Source organism: Cavia porcellus, unplaced genomic scaffold (assembly GCF_034190915.1).
Source record: "Cavia porcellus strain 051 isolate PalLab524CR breed Dunkin Hartley unplaced genomic scaffold, mCavPor4.1 scaffold_7, whole genome shotgun sequence".
Lineage (NCBI taxonomy): Eukaryota > Metazoa > Chordata > Mammalia > Rodentia > Caviidae > Cavia > Cavia porcellus.
The window spans coordinates 24,178,693-24,191,882 of NW_026947490.1; the positions used below are offsets into that span (position 1 = coordinate 24,178,693).

General features: G+C 52.0%; 1 protein-coding gene across 2 annotated transcripts; it reads right to left on the bottom strand.

Moving 5' to 3' along the window:
• Positions 1-3,341: 3,341 nt before the first annotated feature.
• On the bottom strand, positions 3,342-13,093 carry Gng8 (G protein subunit gamma 8). Of its 2 annotated transcripts, none has more exons than XM_063252944.1 (3): positions 6,249-13,093; positions 3,784-3,869; positions 3,342-3,532 (listed from the first exon to the last, which is right to left on the bottom strand). In XM_063252944.1, the coding sequence occupies exons 2-3, from the start codon at positions 3,865-3,867 to the stop codon at positions 3,404-3,406; spliced, it is 213 nt and encodes a 70-aa protein (XP_063109014.1). In that variant the 5' UTR covers positions 3,868-3,869; positions 6,249-13,093; the 3' UTR covers positions 3,342-3,403. The 2 variants fall into 2 exon arrangements, with proteins under 2 accessions (XP_063109014.1, XP_003464737.2); XM_003464689.5 differs by having other exon boundaries at positions 4,880-13,093.
• Positions 13,094-13,190: the final 97 nt, after the last annotated feature.

Below are 13,190 nucleotides of genomic sequence, written 5' to 3' on the forward strand. Positions count from 1 at the left end.
CAGGCAAGAGGTGCCACAGACTTGAGACTGCCGTGTGCCCTGAGAGTGACCCTCTCCTGCCTGCCCGGCTTCCAGCCTCCTGGCCCCCACCTGAGAAGGCTCACCCCACCTCATGCCCTACACATCTGCGTCACCAGCTGCCATGTCTCACCGGGCCTGCTGGTCTTTGGTCTCTGGCTGCTCCTGCTGCTGCCGTAAGAAGCTGTCCTGTGTCTGTCCAGACCTGCCGTCCTGGGCAGGCCCACTTCTATCGTCAGAGGCTGTTTTTCTCTGCCTGCCACACAAAGGGGCCCTTGCAACCCTCCCTGCCCGGCCCGGCCCTCTGCCTGGGGTGTGCCCCCACCAAGAGAGATGCTCACGTCCCCTCCTCCAAGGCCCAGCATCCAATCTCTCCTCACAGCCTCCATCAGACCCTTGCTCCAATCCCCAAGGCCACCTGGCCAGAGGATAGCCCCTGCTCCATGCCTGATTTCCACATCTGCAGGATGGGCATAAACACTGTCCTTGGGTGGCCTGGTCGTGGTGAGGATCCAGTGAGATGCGAATTGTGAAAGGGACTCCCAGTGAGTGGTGGCTGTCACTCTCAGCTCCACCAAGCACAGTGATAACACATAGGGTCAGAGTGTGGGTTACAGGGGTGTAAGGGAGTGACTGCCTGCCCTGAGTGGGGCAGTCAGAGCTTTGCAGTGGTGTTGAAGGGGGAACAAACAAGTTCCCCCTTCTGCTTGGCCTGGCCCTAGCCCCAGCCTGGGCCTGGCCCTACAGCTGACCTCACAGATAGGGTGCCTGGGAAGAGCCCTGAGTGACCAGACCTGGTCCAGCTGTAAGGCTAATAGGATTAACTGAGTCTGCACACATGGCAGCTGGCCACCCAGGGGCCTGCCCTGTCCCTTCTGGCTTCTGGCTTCTCTCTCATCCCAGCCTCCTCACCTCCCCCCTCCCTCCCCACCTCCCCTTTCTAGGTATGCCTCTCCTCCTGGTCCTTCTGTTCCCCCTGTCCTGGGTCCCCTACACCAGTCCCAAACAACCACCCTCATTTCCCCACAGATGTCCAGAGCCAAAAGATGCAGGCAGGAGGGTCAGCCTATGGAGCTCCCAGATTCCAGGCTGGGAGAGTCTGAACCCAAAAGAGCTAAGCTCCAGAAGTCCCTACCCTCCTGAGGTGCCCAGCTCAGAGTCCCTGCCAGACAGAGAGCTAAGACCCAGGGATCTCAGCCCCACAGGTTGGCAGACACCTTGGAATCCAGTCTTCAGAGGTGCCTAGATGCCTCTGTGTGTCAGGCTCCGGCTGCAGCAGTGCCGGGGCTGAGACTTTGGGGACGCTTTCCCACTCCATCCCTCCCTGGCATCCTCCCCCTCCCCCACCAGCTCTTTCTTGGCTCTCACCCTATCCCCCTGCTCCCTAGAGGCTCCCACAGACATGATGCAACCAGGCAGAGCCGCAGAGAGGTGGGAGGCAGGAGGGAGAGGTAATTATAGTCACTCCTGCCCCAGTCCTACAGGAAGCTCAGAGTAGGGCCCAGGGGACGCTAATTCAATCCAAATGGAGCATTTGCCAAACTCATGGAAGGCACGCAGGGAGGAAAGCTCAGCAAGCCACCTCCAGCCACACCCATGGGTCCAGCCTCGATCAGCCCCAAGCTGATAAGGAGGGAAAGGGCTAGGGGACGAGGGTAAGGAAGGGGCTTGCAACCCAGAGGCCCTCAAGCCAGCAGGTGAAGTGATTAAATAAAATTATGGCCCACCTGATCCGAATTTTCCTTTCTTCTTTCTTCTCCTCCTCTTTCTTCTCCTTCTTCTCATCCTCCTCCTCCTTCTTCTTTTCCTCTTCCTTCTCTTCCTTTTTCTTTTTTTTGTTTCATGAATTGAACTTGCAAACCTCATGCTTTCCAGGCAGGTGCTGTGCCACTGAGCTATATACCCGCCCCTCCTCCTTTCCCATTTTTGTTAAAAACAGGGTCTCTATATGTAGTTAGGCTGACTTTGAACTCACTTTGCAGTCCAGGCTAGCCTGGAACTCATGCTGGTCCTCCTGCCTCAGCCTCCCTAGAGCTGAAATTACAGGTATGCACCATCCCATCCAACTCTCCAGTTTCAATGGAAACAGAATATTACACTTTACACTGAAGCCCCAACACAGGCTGCATGATAAATGGACCCTGGCCTTCTGCTCTTCTTTAGCAGGAAGACGGTGGAGTGTGGTGGGGATTTCCGGCAGGCCGGAAAGCCAGGGTCAGTCTCATAGCCTATGTAACCCGATGGGTCAGTGGACCTTACAATTCATTTGGCAGTGTGGATTTTCATTCAAAATATCTCTATTTTTCAAATTGGGAACTGAGTCAAGAATGTCTTTAAATATCATGTAGGCTAAAAGTAGAAAGCCGAAAAGTATAACTGTTATTGCAGGCCACCAGTGTGTGTGCTGGGAAACAGCAGAATCCAGGACCGTCACAAGTCACTTTCCTCTGTCCTCAAAATTTTAAAAATAAGATTTTTTGTTTTCTTTTGTTTGCAGTACTGGGGATTGAACCCACAGCCTTCGAGCTATACCCTCAGGCCTTTTTATAATCTTTTGAGACAGAGACTTGTTAAATTGCCCAGTCTTCCTCCAACCGAGCTCTTTCTGCCTCAGGTTCCCAAGTCTTAACACCGTGCCCCCTCTCAGAAGTCTTCTCCAGGAAGCCCTCACTGTTCCCAAAACTGGGTCAGGCTTGCCAACATATCTGTCTAGGAACCCTAAGCCCCAGGAGGGCAGGACCAGGGCTTTCTAGGTCACAGCCACAGGTCCAGCATTATCCCAGCACAGCGCTGGTCACAGAGCAGGTACACAGAGAGTGAAAAGAGAAAAAGGTAAGGACACAGCCAGCGGAGGAGAGCAGGGGCTGGAGTCATGCAGGGAGGAGTTAGCCCAGCCAGAGGCACAGGGAGCCTGGGTTCCGCAGTCTTTGCCCCATTATCTCCAAGCTCTGTGACTTTCAGGCTCAGAGATCTCATCTGTAAGATGAGTATCATGGAGCTGTTCTCGGGAGTCGTTGGGACAATTTTTTTTTCCTTTTGGTACCAGGGATCGAACTCTAGACCTCGCACATACCAGGCAGGCGCTTAAGCCACTGAGCTAAATCCCCAGCTCCGTCGGAACAATTTTTAAGTAAGTTCAGGATAGGATTGTGGGGACCCTGGTGAAGGACAGCTTCTTGCGAGGCTTCAGTACCGCTGTGCACCCTCGGCATCCACGCAGTCCACGTTTCACACACACTCGTAAGCAAGAAGGAGCACAGGTTCGCTCAAGGCAGTCCCAAGCTCAGCGCGTGCCTCAATTTCCCCGAAAGCATAGGCACCACCACAATCACCAAATTTATTGGACTCGTAGTTTGGCCAGGAAGGGTAAGCTGTCGGGAGGGGCTCACAGAAGGACGCAAAAGAGGCGCTTGTCGCGGAAGGGATTCTCGGCGGCCGGTACCGGCGTCACCAGCGGGTCGTCTTTGGCGTGCGTCTCGCAGAAAGCCAGGAGCTCGGCCGCTGCCTGCGACACCTGCAGGAGCGAAGGTGGATGTATGGAAGCCCGGGCCTCGAGGCCCCGCCCCTGGAACAGCCCCGCCCCCGGAACAGCCCCGCCTCCTATAAGGCCCCACCCCCGCACGACCTCACCTCTCCCGGTAGGCCCCGCCCTTGCTTAGGCCTCGCCCCCGAATCCGCCCACCTAAGTACCCAGCCCTCTGTGGTGGGCCTCGCCCCCAAAGCCAGCCCGCCTGGACGCCCACTCTTAGCCTCAAGGCCAGGCACCTTCATACGCTCAATGTTCACTTCCAGCTTCAGTTGTTCCACCGTCTTTCGGGCCTCGGCGATCTTGGCCATGTTGTTGGACATGGCTGCAGCAGGTTAGAGGTTAACTAGCTGACAGGAGTGGGGAGGCCTGCAGGATGCCTGCGTCCCCAGATAGGGTTGGTGCCTGGTGGGACCCAGTCACAGGGGCATGGATGTAAGGTCACTCGAATGGGGAGTCTAGAGACGAGTACACTGGAGAATGAAGGGGTACCCAAATGGGTACACAGAGGCAAGTGTGGGAGGAACAGAGAGAGCCAGAGGAGAAGAGAGAGATGCACAGATGGGAAATGGAGAGGCCGATGGAAAGATCCCAGAAGGACAGGGCCACAGGTGCTGGATCAAGATCTATGGATCCAGGTGTCCTCACCCCCCGGGGATGGAGCAGGAGACAGGAAGGGGGAAGGGGCTCCCCAGGCCAATTAGCAGTGGCTCCAGGGAGAACTGAGAATTAAGATCGCGGCGGGAGGGGCGCAGAGGTGGCCTCATTAGGGCCTTAGCAGCAGCTGCCCCCTCTGCCACCCTCGGGGAGACCCCCCACCCCAACCCTGGCTACCTCAAAGGCTGCTCTGCTCATTAGCAGCCAGGAGAGAGACTGGGGGAGCTCAAGCCAGACAGACAGGAGAGGCAGGGCAGGGAGGATGGAGAGACCAGAGCAAGGGAGCAGCAGAGGGACAGGAGAGCTGGGCATGGGAGGACAAACTGAGGATATGGGTAGAGAGCCGGCAGGATACAGGGATGAGGAAGAAAATGAGCGGAACCAATGGAGGGGTAGAGGAAGGGGCAGAGTGACACAGGAAAGAGAAGCACAGAGGAGACAGGCACAAAAGAAGGAGGCAGGACGGAGAAACAACCGGCCAGAGAGAAATGGAGGGGCCAGGGAAGGATGGATGGAGAATGGGGAGAGAAAGGGGGCGGACGAAGGGACAGAGAGAGATCCAGGCTGATGGAGACACAGTAGTACAGTCATCCATTCACCCACTCATTCATTCATTCCCAGGCAGACAGATGGTGGCCCCCGGAACAGGTTGTCCGAACCAGGACCAGAACCTCCTACCTGTTGCTGCTTATGGCTGGGCTGGGATGGCTGCAGGCCTGAGGCTGAGAGCCGCAGCCGGGTTGGTCCCCTCCCCAGCCTGCCCCGCCCCCTCCCCTGGGGTGCAGCCCTCAGGGCCCGCCTTCTCCTGCAGCTGCCACCCTCACCAGCCCTGAGTCTCTCTGGGTCTTCTCTATGTCTCTCTGTCTCTCTTTGTCTCTCCCCTGTGTTTCTGTCGCTCCTGTTTTCTTGGGGTGTTTCTCACACTCACAGAAAGTTGGGCACCTCCAGAGGTACCCAGTGTTCCACAGTCACATAAGCCTGTCCCGTCGGTACCACACAGCCCCTTACCGCATCGTACACACCTCACCCTGTTGATGCAGTCACACTGAGCTGTCCAGTGCTACCCTCTCACTGGCGGCCTCTCTCAACAGCATACCTGGGAAGTCCCCCAAGTGAAGGGCACACAGTCTTAACGGGTACACAGGCTGCCTCACTTTCATGGGAAACCTGTGTCAACACAAGCTCACAACTTCTCTCCAAACACCACACACAGTTACCATCTCTCACCGCATAGGACGCCATTTCCACAACTGCAGATAGGCCATCTCAGGGTGCGAAGTGTACCATTAAGTTTTGTCACCCTCAGGCACAATTTCTCAAAATGCCACACGGACAGGCTTGCAGTTTAAACTTCTCCCGCAGTCTCAGTGCCCGACATAGTGACATGCCACCTGTACAACAGTGCACATGGACAGCCACATATCTTCTGGTACAATGAGATGGCACACAGTCCTACACATTTCCTCCACCATGGGACCACGGAGAGAGGCCCTGTCTGTCTGTCTGTCTCTCTCTGTCTCTCTCTCTCTGTGTCTCTCTCTTTTTCTCTCTCTCCCTCTCTCTCTCACACACACACACATACCATTCAGTGTCATAGTTACACATGGTGACTCAGGGTCTCATAGAATCACTCTCAACCTCAGAGCTTCGCACACACTGCTGAGCTTCATTTTGGGTCATACGTGGCTGTCACACTCATTCCCTGTCTCACGCATCCCCATGAAGCCATCTCCAGTGTTGTACATACTCACTTCAGTGGCTGTCACAACCCTGAAACACGTGTCACACATACTTTCTCACAGCCCGTCTCACACTGTCTGCCACCCCCAGGACCCCTGCATGTTCACCCTGCCTGCTGATACCAGCACTTGGTAGACCCCAGCCTTCACTCGTCCTGCCCCACAACACAAATGGCACTCTTGTCCCCCACCCCTCCATGTAGTGTCACATAAGGTCTCTCCAAATATGGTCTTTCAATGTCACAGAGTCCCCAAAAGGCATCTCTCTCAGACCAAACCACATGATCCCCCATGCCATCCAGGGTCACCTGCAGTATCCCTGTGGCACAGGCACTTCTAATCTCGCAGTGTCACACACGGTCATCGGCACGTAGCTCACACGTGCAGTTCCCTTCAATGCCCCCATGATCGCTCTAGGCCACAGTCACAGGGCCTCCCTTCCCGACGTCGCAGAGCACCTCCAGGTGTCACTGTCGGGCCCCACCGTCTCTCTCGCTCTTTCACTCTCGTGGCAGGCCTCGGGCTTCTCCCGATCTTCCTGCCGACCACACGGCGGCGCCCGTGGCCCGCGAGGCGCCACTCGACCCGCGCCGAGGCCATCAGGACCGGGAGCCCACCACGGGCTCTGCGAGAGATAGAAGCAGGGACTGGAGCTGCAGAAAGAAGTGGGACGGAGAGGGAGACCTCTGGAGTTGGAGGGGCCAGGGACCAGAGGCAGAAGATGGAAGATGAACAGCGAAACTCAGAGCTGAGAGATGCGGGAAAGACGGAGACACAGTTAGGGACACAGACGGTCACTTGGAGAGGTACAGACTTGAGGAATCAGAGATGGAGAGAGGACTGCAGAGCGACACGGGGACAGGAGAGACTGGACACACACAGACACAGAGGGTACAGGAGAAAGGCCCAGGGACGGCTGCGGGCAGACACCACGCGCCTTCCAACCCCGCAGGAACAGCAGAGCCGCGCAAGGGGCGTGCCTTGGGGGCGTGGTCAGGTTAGTTGGGCGCGGTCTCTGGGTGGGCGTGTCTAGAGGGCGGGGCTTCGGTTTTTCTCTTGGAGGGCCTCTGGAAAAGAAGTGGAGGAGGAGGTCCAAGAGGAGCAGACGTGTCCCCACCTCCAGCTCTAACCAACTCTCAGATTTTAAAACCTGGACTGGAAGCAACGCGGGAAGGGAGGGGACACTGGCTCCTGGTAGCCTCTTAATACCGGAGTGGGAGCCAAGCTCCTTTCCCCCTCCCCCACGGGCGCAGCAGGGCCAGGTTGGGTTGGGGAGCAGGGCCCACATCTGGAAAGCATCAGGCGCGCCGGACGTGCCAGGGCCCGGGGCCGGGCTGCGGGGGCTGGGGGAGCGGGAGCCAAGGCACTCCCCCACCACCGATCGGGGTCCGCCGGCGCCGAGGAGGGGCCTGGGCGTATGCCGAGCCCGGCGCCTCCCGCAGCTGGTTTTCATCAGCAGATCAGGCCGGGCAGGCCCTGAGGAGGAAACCCAGCTCAGAGCCGGGGAAGACAGGGTGACACCCCAGTCATGCCTCCCTCCGTCCCTCCCCTGGACAAAGGGCAGAGGCGGGGGAGGGTCACAGGACTCCTGCCGCCTTTCCATCCGGAGACAACCTTCCTTCCCACCTTGAGTTGCACTGGGACCGCTCCAGCCCCTTGACAACCTACTGCTCGGTCATATTATTGTCCCCCCTTATTTGGAGGTAGAAACTCAGATTCTGGACTCGGATTCAAGGAATGATTAATAAAAGGGAGCCTTGAATTCCCAGAGTCAAGGACCAAGGCCTACTGAATGTCTGGTGGGTATCTCGAAGTGTCAAAAGTCACCCCTAATTCCATCTGCCACACCCTCCCTTACTTCAGCTTTAAACATCTCAATGGGTGGTAATTTTTTTTTTTTTGGCGTGTGTGTGTGTGTGTGCATGTGCCTGTGTGATCCTTGACTCCCTCAGCTCACTCCACAACTCAGGTAGCCACAAATTCCAACAATGCAGTCCCAAAGCTTCTCCAGAACTAAATGCTTTTCCTCTGCCTCACCTTAGTCCACGTGGGCTATCACAGTGGCTTCCTTGTTGGAGGATCCTGGAGGCTCCTGCTGGCTTTTACACCTGGCCCTCACAGCCTGTTCCCCAGAGCAGTCAGAAGGACCCTGTGTAAATCTAAGGCCTCGTGTCTCAGATGTAATGCTGTATACCTGTAATCCCAGATTCTGGAAGGCTGAGGCAGGAGGATTATCAGTTTGAGCTGTCCTCAGTGAGCAATTTAGCAAGACCCTGTCCTCAAAAGAAAAATGAAGATAGGGCAGAGCCAGGCATAGTGGTGCATGCCTGTAATCCCAGCAGTTGAAAAGTGAGACAGGAGAATTACGAGTTCAAGCCCAGCCTAGGCTACATAGTGAGTTCAAGGCCAGCCTGAATGACATACTGAGGCTTCCTCTCAAAAGGTGGGGATGGAAATGAAGCTCTATGTGAAGGCCCTGGATTCAGTCCCCAGCACCACAAAAACAAAACTAAACCCCCAAATATGTAACTGCAAAAGTTAGTCTATGGAGAAACCAGAACCTTCATATATTCATGGAGATATAAAAAATGGTGCAGTGGCTTTAGAAAATAGTCTGGTAAGCCTGGCATAGTGGTATATGCCTGTGACCCCACCACTCAGGAGGCTGAGGCAGAAGGATTACCAAGAGCTCAAGGCCAGGCTGGGGTACACAGTGAGTTCAAGACCAGCCTGAACTAGAGTGAGACCCTGTCTCAAGCTATCCCTCAAAAAAAACCAGTGGGGCAGTTCCTCAAAAAGTTAAGCGCAGCTACCATATGACAAAGCAATCCCACCCCTAGGTATATGCCCAAGAGAAATAAAAACATGCCCACACTAAACATGGTCATAAATGATCAAGTCAGCTTCCTTCATGACAGCCTCAAAGCAGAAACAGCCCAGGCTCCACCAGCTGATGAAAGGGCAGAGGAAATGCAGGCTATCTAGGCAAGGGAATAGCATTTCACAAGGGAAATAAACCTGGGACTGACACACACTATCACGCTGATGAGCACAAAAACGTTATCTGGGTGAAAGAAGCCAGTCACAAAAGGCCACGGATTGTATGAGTCTGTTTATGCAAGACCTCCATCCAGGACTGGCAAATCTATACAAGACAAAAATAGATTCACGGTTGCCAGGGGCTGGGGAGGCTGGGAGATGACAGCTTAAGAATGTAGGTTTCTTGGGGATGATGGAAACGTTCTACGACTGACTGTGGTGATAGGTGCACAAATCTGTAAAATTACTAAAAACCATCAAACTGTATACTTCACAAGGGTGACTTTATGATACATGAATTACACTCAGAAGAGCTGTTAACCATTCCCTCCCTCACATACATGAAAAAAACCAGGAAGTCTTTCTTCTGTTCAGAATTCTCCCATGGCTCCCACCTTAGTTGGAGTAAAACCTAGAATCGTGCTCATGGCTTCCCACACCCTACACAATGTGGCAGTCCCTTCCACCTCTCTGGTTTCCTCTCAGTGCTCCAGCCGCATGGCCTTTGTGATGTTCTGCTAATATGCCAGGCACATGCTAGCCTCAGGGCCTTTGCACTGACTAGTCCTTTTGGTTGGGATGTTCTCCACTATGAAATCCACAGTCTTACAAGCACCACCATGCCCAGCTTTTAGCTGTCTTTCAAATGTGACTGCAAGTTTGAGGTCAGCCTGGGATAAGTAGATCATATCTCAAAAAATTTTTTTTGGGCTGGGCATAGTGGCACATGCCTAATAATCTCAAGAGACTGAGGAAAGCAAATTACTGAGAGTAAAAGGCCACCCAGGGCTACATGGCCTGACCCACATAGCAAGACCCTGTCTCAAAAATCAAAAACAAAATTTTTTCAAGTCACTTTCTCATCTGGGCATGGTGGAACATGTCTGTAATCCCAGCACTCAGGAGGCTGAGGCAAGAGGATCACTGTGAGTTCAAAATCAGCCAGGGCTGCAAAGTGAGCTCAAGTTCAGCCTGAGCTAAAAAAAAATTTTTTAAAAAAAGGTACCTTCTCAATGGGCCAGGGATTTAGCTCAGAGGCATAAGGGCCTGCCTGGCAAGCACAAGATCCTGAGTTCCATCCCTGGTATCAAAACAAACAAACAAAAAACAGCAAGACTACATGCAAAGTGGTAAGAATGGAGTCTGACATTAATAAGTAGTCAGTGTGAGCTGCTAGGTTTTTTGTTTGTTGTGGTACTGGGGATTGAATCCAGGGCCTCATGCATATGAGGCAAGCACTGTACCACTGAACTACCCCCCCCCTTTTTAAATCGAGACAGGGTCTTTCTTTGTAAATTTCCTAGTCTGGCCTTGAATTTCCAATCTTCTGCCTAAGACTCCAGTGTTACTGGGATTACAGGTGTGCACCACTGAATTAGCTGTTATTTTGGTGAGTACTAAAATCTTTAAAAGGTCATCCCTACTCATTTCGATCATTTTGACCACTAGGTGGCCTGTGTAGCCCTGGCCCAGTCTCCCCTACTCCCTGGTTTCAGCTGTCAATATGGAGTGGACCGGCACACAGCCCCCCCAAGACCCTGATAAGCTACCGCCTCTCCTGGCAAACTAACACTGAGCTAAAAACATGGAACCGAAGGCCTCGCACATGCTGTACCACTGAGCCACACCCCAGCCCCAAAAGTGATCTTTGCTTATTGCCTCTCCCACAGAAACACACGCTCAGCCCTCAGTCCTAGCCAGCCAGAAGCTCCATGCTGCAGGCACTTCCTTTATTTTGGTCCGTGCTGTATTCCTGGAGCCTGGCTTGGTGTTGAAAATCTAAGTGAACTAAAAAAGAGGTCTTGTCCTGTTCTTTCAGAGCTCAAATGGACAAGAAAGTAGCTCCTCCCAGAAAGACATGTAAAGCAATAAATATCCATTCTTCTGATGAAGTGCCCCTCTCTCCAAGCCTCTATTTACCCACCAATGTAATGGGTAAAATTCCTGGGCTTACCTAAGGAAAAATGGGCAAAGAGTGTGAACAGGCAGTTCATGTAAGAGGAAATGCAAGTGCCAATAAGCACACAAAATATGCAGGACTCCAAAGAAATAAAATGATGTAGGGCTGGTGATTTAGCTCGTGGTATAAGCGCCTGCCTGGCATGCATGAGGTTGTGAGTTTGATCACTAGTGCCACAAAAAAATAAATAGAAAAAGAAATAAGATGACATGCTAACTAGAATTTTTTTTTTTTTTTTTGTACTGGGGATCAAACTCATGACCTCACACTTGCCAGCCAGGCTAAATTTACTGAGCTAAATCCCCAGCTAACTAGAACAGTTTAATCACATAAGTTTGTCAAAATGAAAATGATCAATATTTTTTGACGAAGGGGTAGAAAAATAGGTACCATGGCTGGGGAATTAGCTCAGCAGCACAAGTACCTGCCTGGCAAGTTCAAGGTCCTGAGTTCAATCCCGGTACAAAAAGAAAAATAAAAAATCAAATTAGCCAAAAAAAGATTACTGTTAGCTGGGCATGATGGTGCACACCTGTTACTCCAGCACTCAGGAACTTGAGCCAGGAGGATCCCTCAGAGTTGAAGGTCAGCCTGGGCTATATGGTGAGTTCAACGCGAGAACGAACTACACAGTGAGACCCTGTCTCAAAAAAAAAAAAAAAGGTGTAGCTCAGCTGTAGACCGCATTGTTAGCAGATTTGGTCCCTGGGTTCAGGGCCCAATACCTAAAAAAGAAAAGAATGGAGAGGCAGAAGGGGAAGGAAGACAATAAAGGGAAAGAAAGAAAAGAGAAAGAAAAAAGGAAAAGAAACATTTGTTGCAATGTTCATGGAGGCATCATAGGGTCAATTCAAAATTTATATGCTGTAACAGTGGAGTAATTTTATTCCTGGATGGAGCCTAGGAAATTTGCTGGTCTGTGCACGAGAAGGCAAACCCAAGGACAAGGCTCCAGCCATGAAAGGACTGGGGCACTGACCATAAAGGCAGATTATGGGAATCCCTGCAATGCATCTCTGTGCAGCTCCAGTAACATAGGGGAAGGAAAGTCATCCACTTTTAGAGGAAATGGACACATTCCTGAGTGAATACAAACTAACAAAACAGACACTAGGAAAACAGGCTAAAAAGTACTATAAGGAAGAAATCTCCCCCGGGGATTTAGCTCAGCAGCACAAGTGTCTGTATGGCATGCACAGGTCATGAGTTCAACCCCTGGTACCAAAAAGGAAAAAAAAAAAAAAAAAAAAAAAAAATCTGACCCTTAATTTAAATCCTGTAACCATAAACCAGGTGCACTGATGCATGCCTATACTCCTAGCTACTCTGGAGGCTAAGGCAGAGGATCCTGAGTTCAGGGCCAGACAAAGAAACTTAGAAAGACCCTGTCTCGGAAGACCCCCCCCCCCCAATCTCCAAGCCTCCAATGCTGGTGCACACCTGTAATCCCAGCACTCAGGAGGCTAAAACTGAAGGATTCCTGAGTTTGAGGCCAGCCTGGGCTACAAAATGAGTTCAAGGCCAGCTTGAACTGCACAGCAAAACCCTGACTCAAGAAGACAGAGAAAGCCAGAGATTTAGCTCAGCAGCATAAGCACCTGCGTGGCAAGTGCAAGGTTGTGAGTTCGATCCTTGGTACAAAACAAAACAAAATGCATTCAATAGTCAAAACTAGCTGGGCTTGGTAGCATGCATCTGTAATCCCAGAACTCAGAAGGCTGTGTAATCTGTGGCATCTGTAATCCCAGAACTCGGATTGCTGTGCCTTCAAGACCTAGTGAAACCGTGCCTCAGAAAAGACCAAAAACAACAGTTAAAACTATTTAAATGCATGTTTGCATGTAACTATAGGTAATATAATTGTATATATATTTAAATTCATGTATGTGTGCAAACACGAAGGATGCATTCCAAATTGCTGATTATAAACCCAGTGTGGTAGCACATGCCTGAAACCCCTGCACTTGGGAAGCTGAGGCAGGAGAACTGCTGCAAGTTCCACGCCAGCCTGGGCTGCATAGTGAGATCCTGTCTAAAAAAAAAAAAAAAAAGGAGGAGGTAGTGGTGGAGATGTAACTCAGTTCAAAGGCCCTGCATTCAATCCCCAGTCCAGGGGAAGAAAAAAAATTTTTTTTTTAAAAAGAACCCATGGTAGGAATATGATGTTGATGTTGAAATGCAAGCTGGGACCTGCCATCTGGTTTTGGGTACTGCCCTATCCAAAATAAACAGAAGCTGCTCAAGAAATGTT

Coding starts and splice junctions, on each gene's coding strand:
- Gng8 (XM_063252944.1), bottom strand. CDS start 3,867: ATGTCCAACAACATGGCCAAGATCGCCGAGGCCCGAAAGACGGTGGAA. Junction 3,533..3,783: donor TGAACATTGAGCGTATGAAG/GTGCCTGGCCTT, acceptor TCGCTCCTGCAG/GTGTCGCAGGCAGCGGCCGA.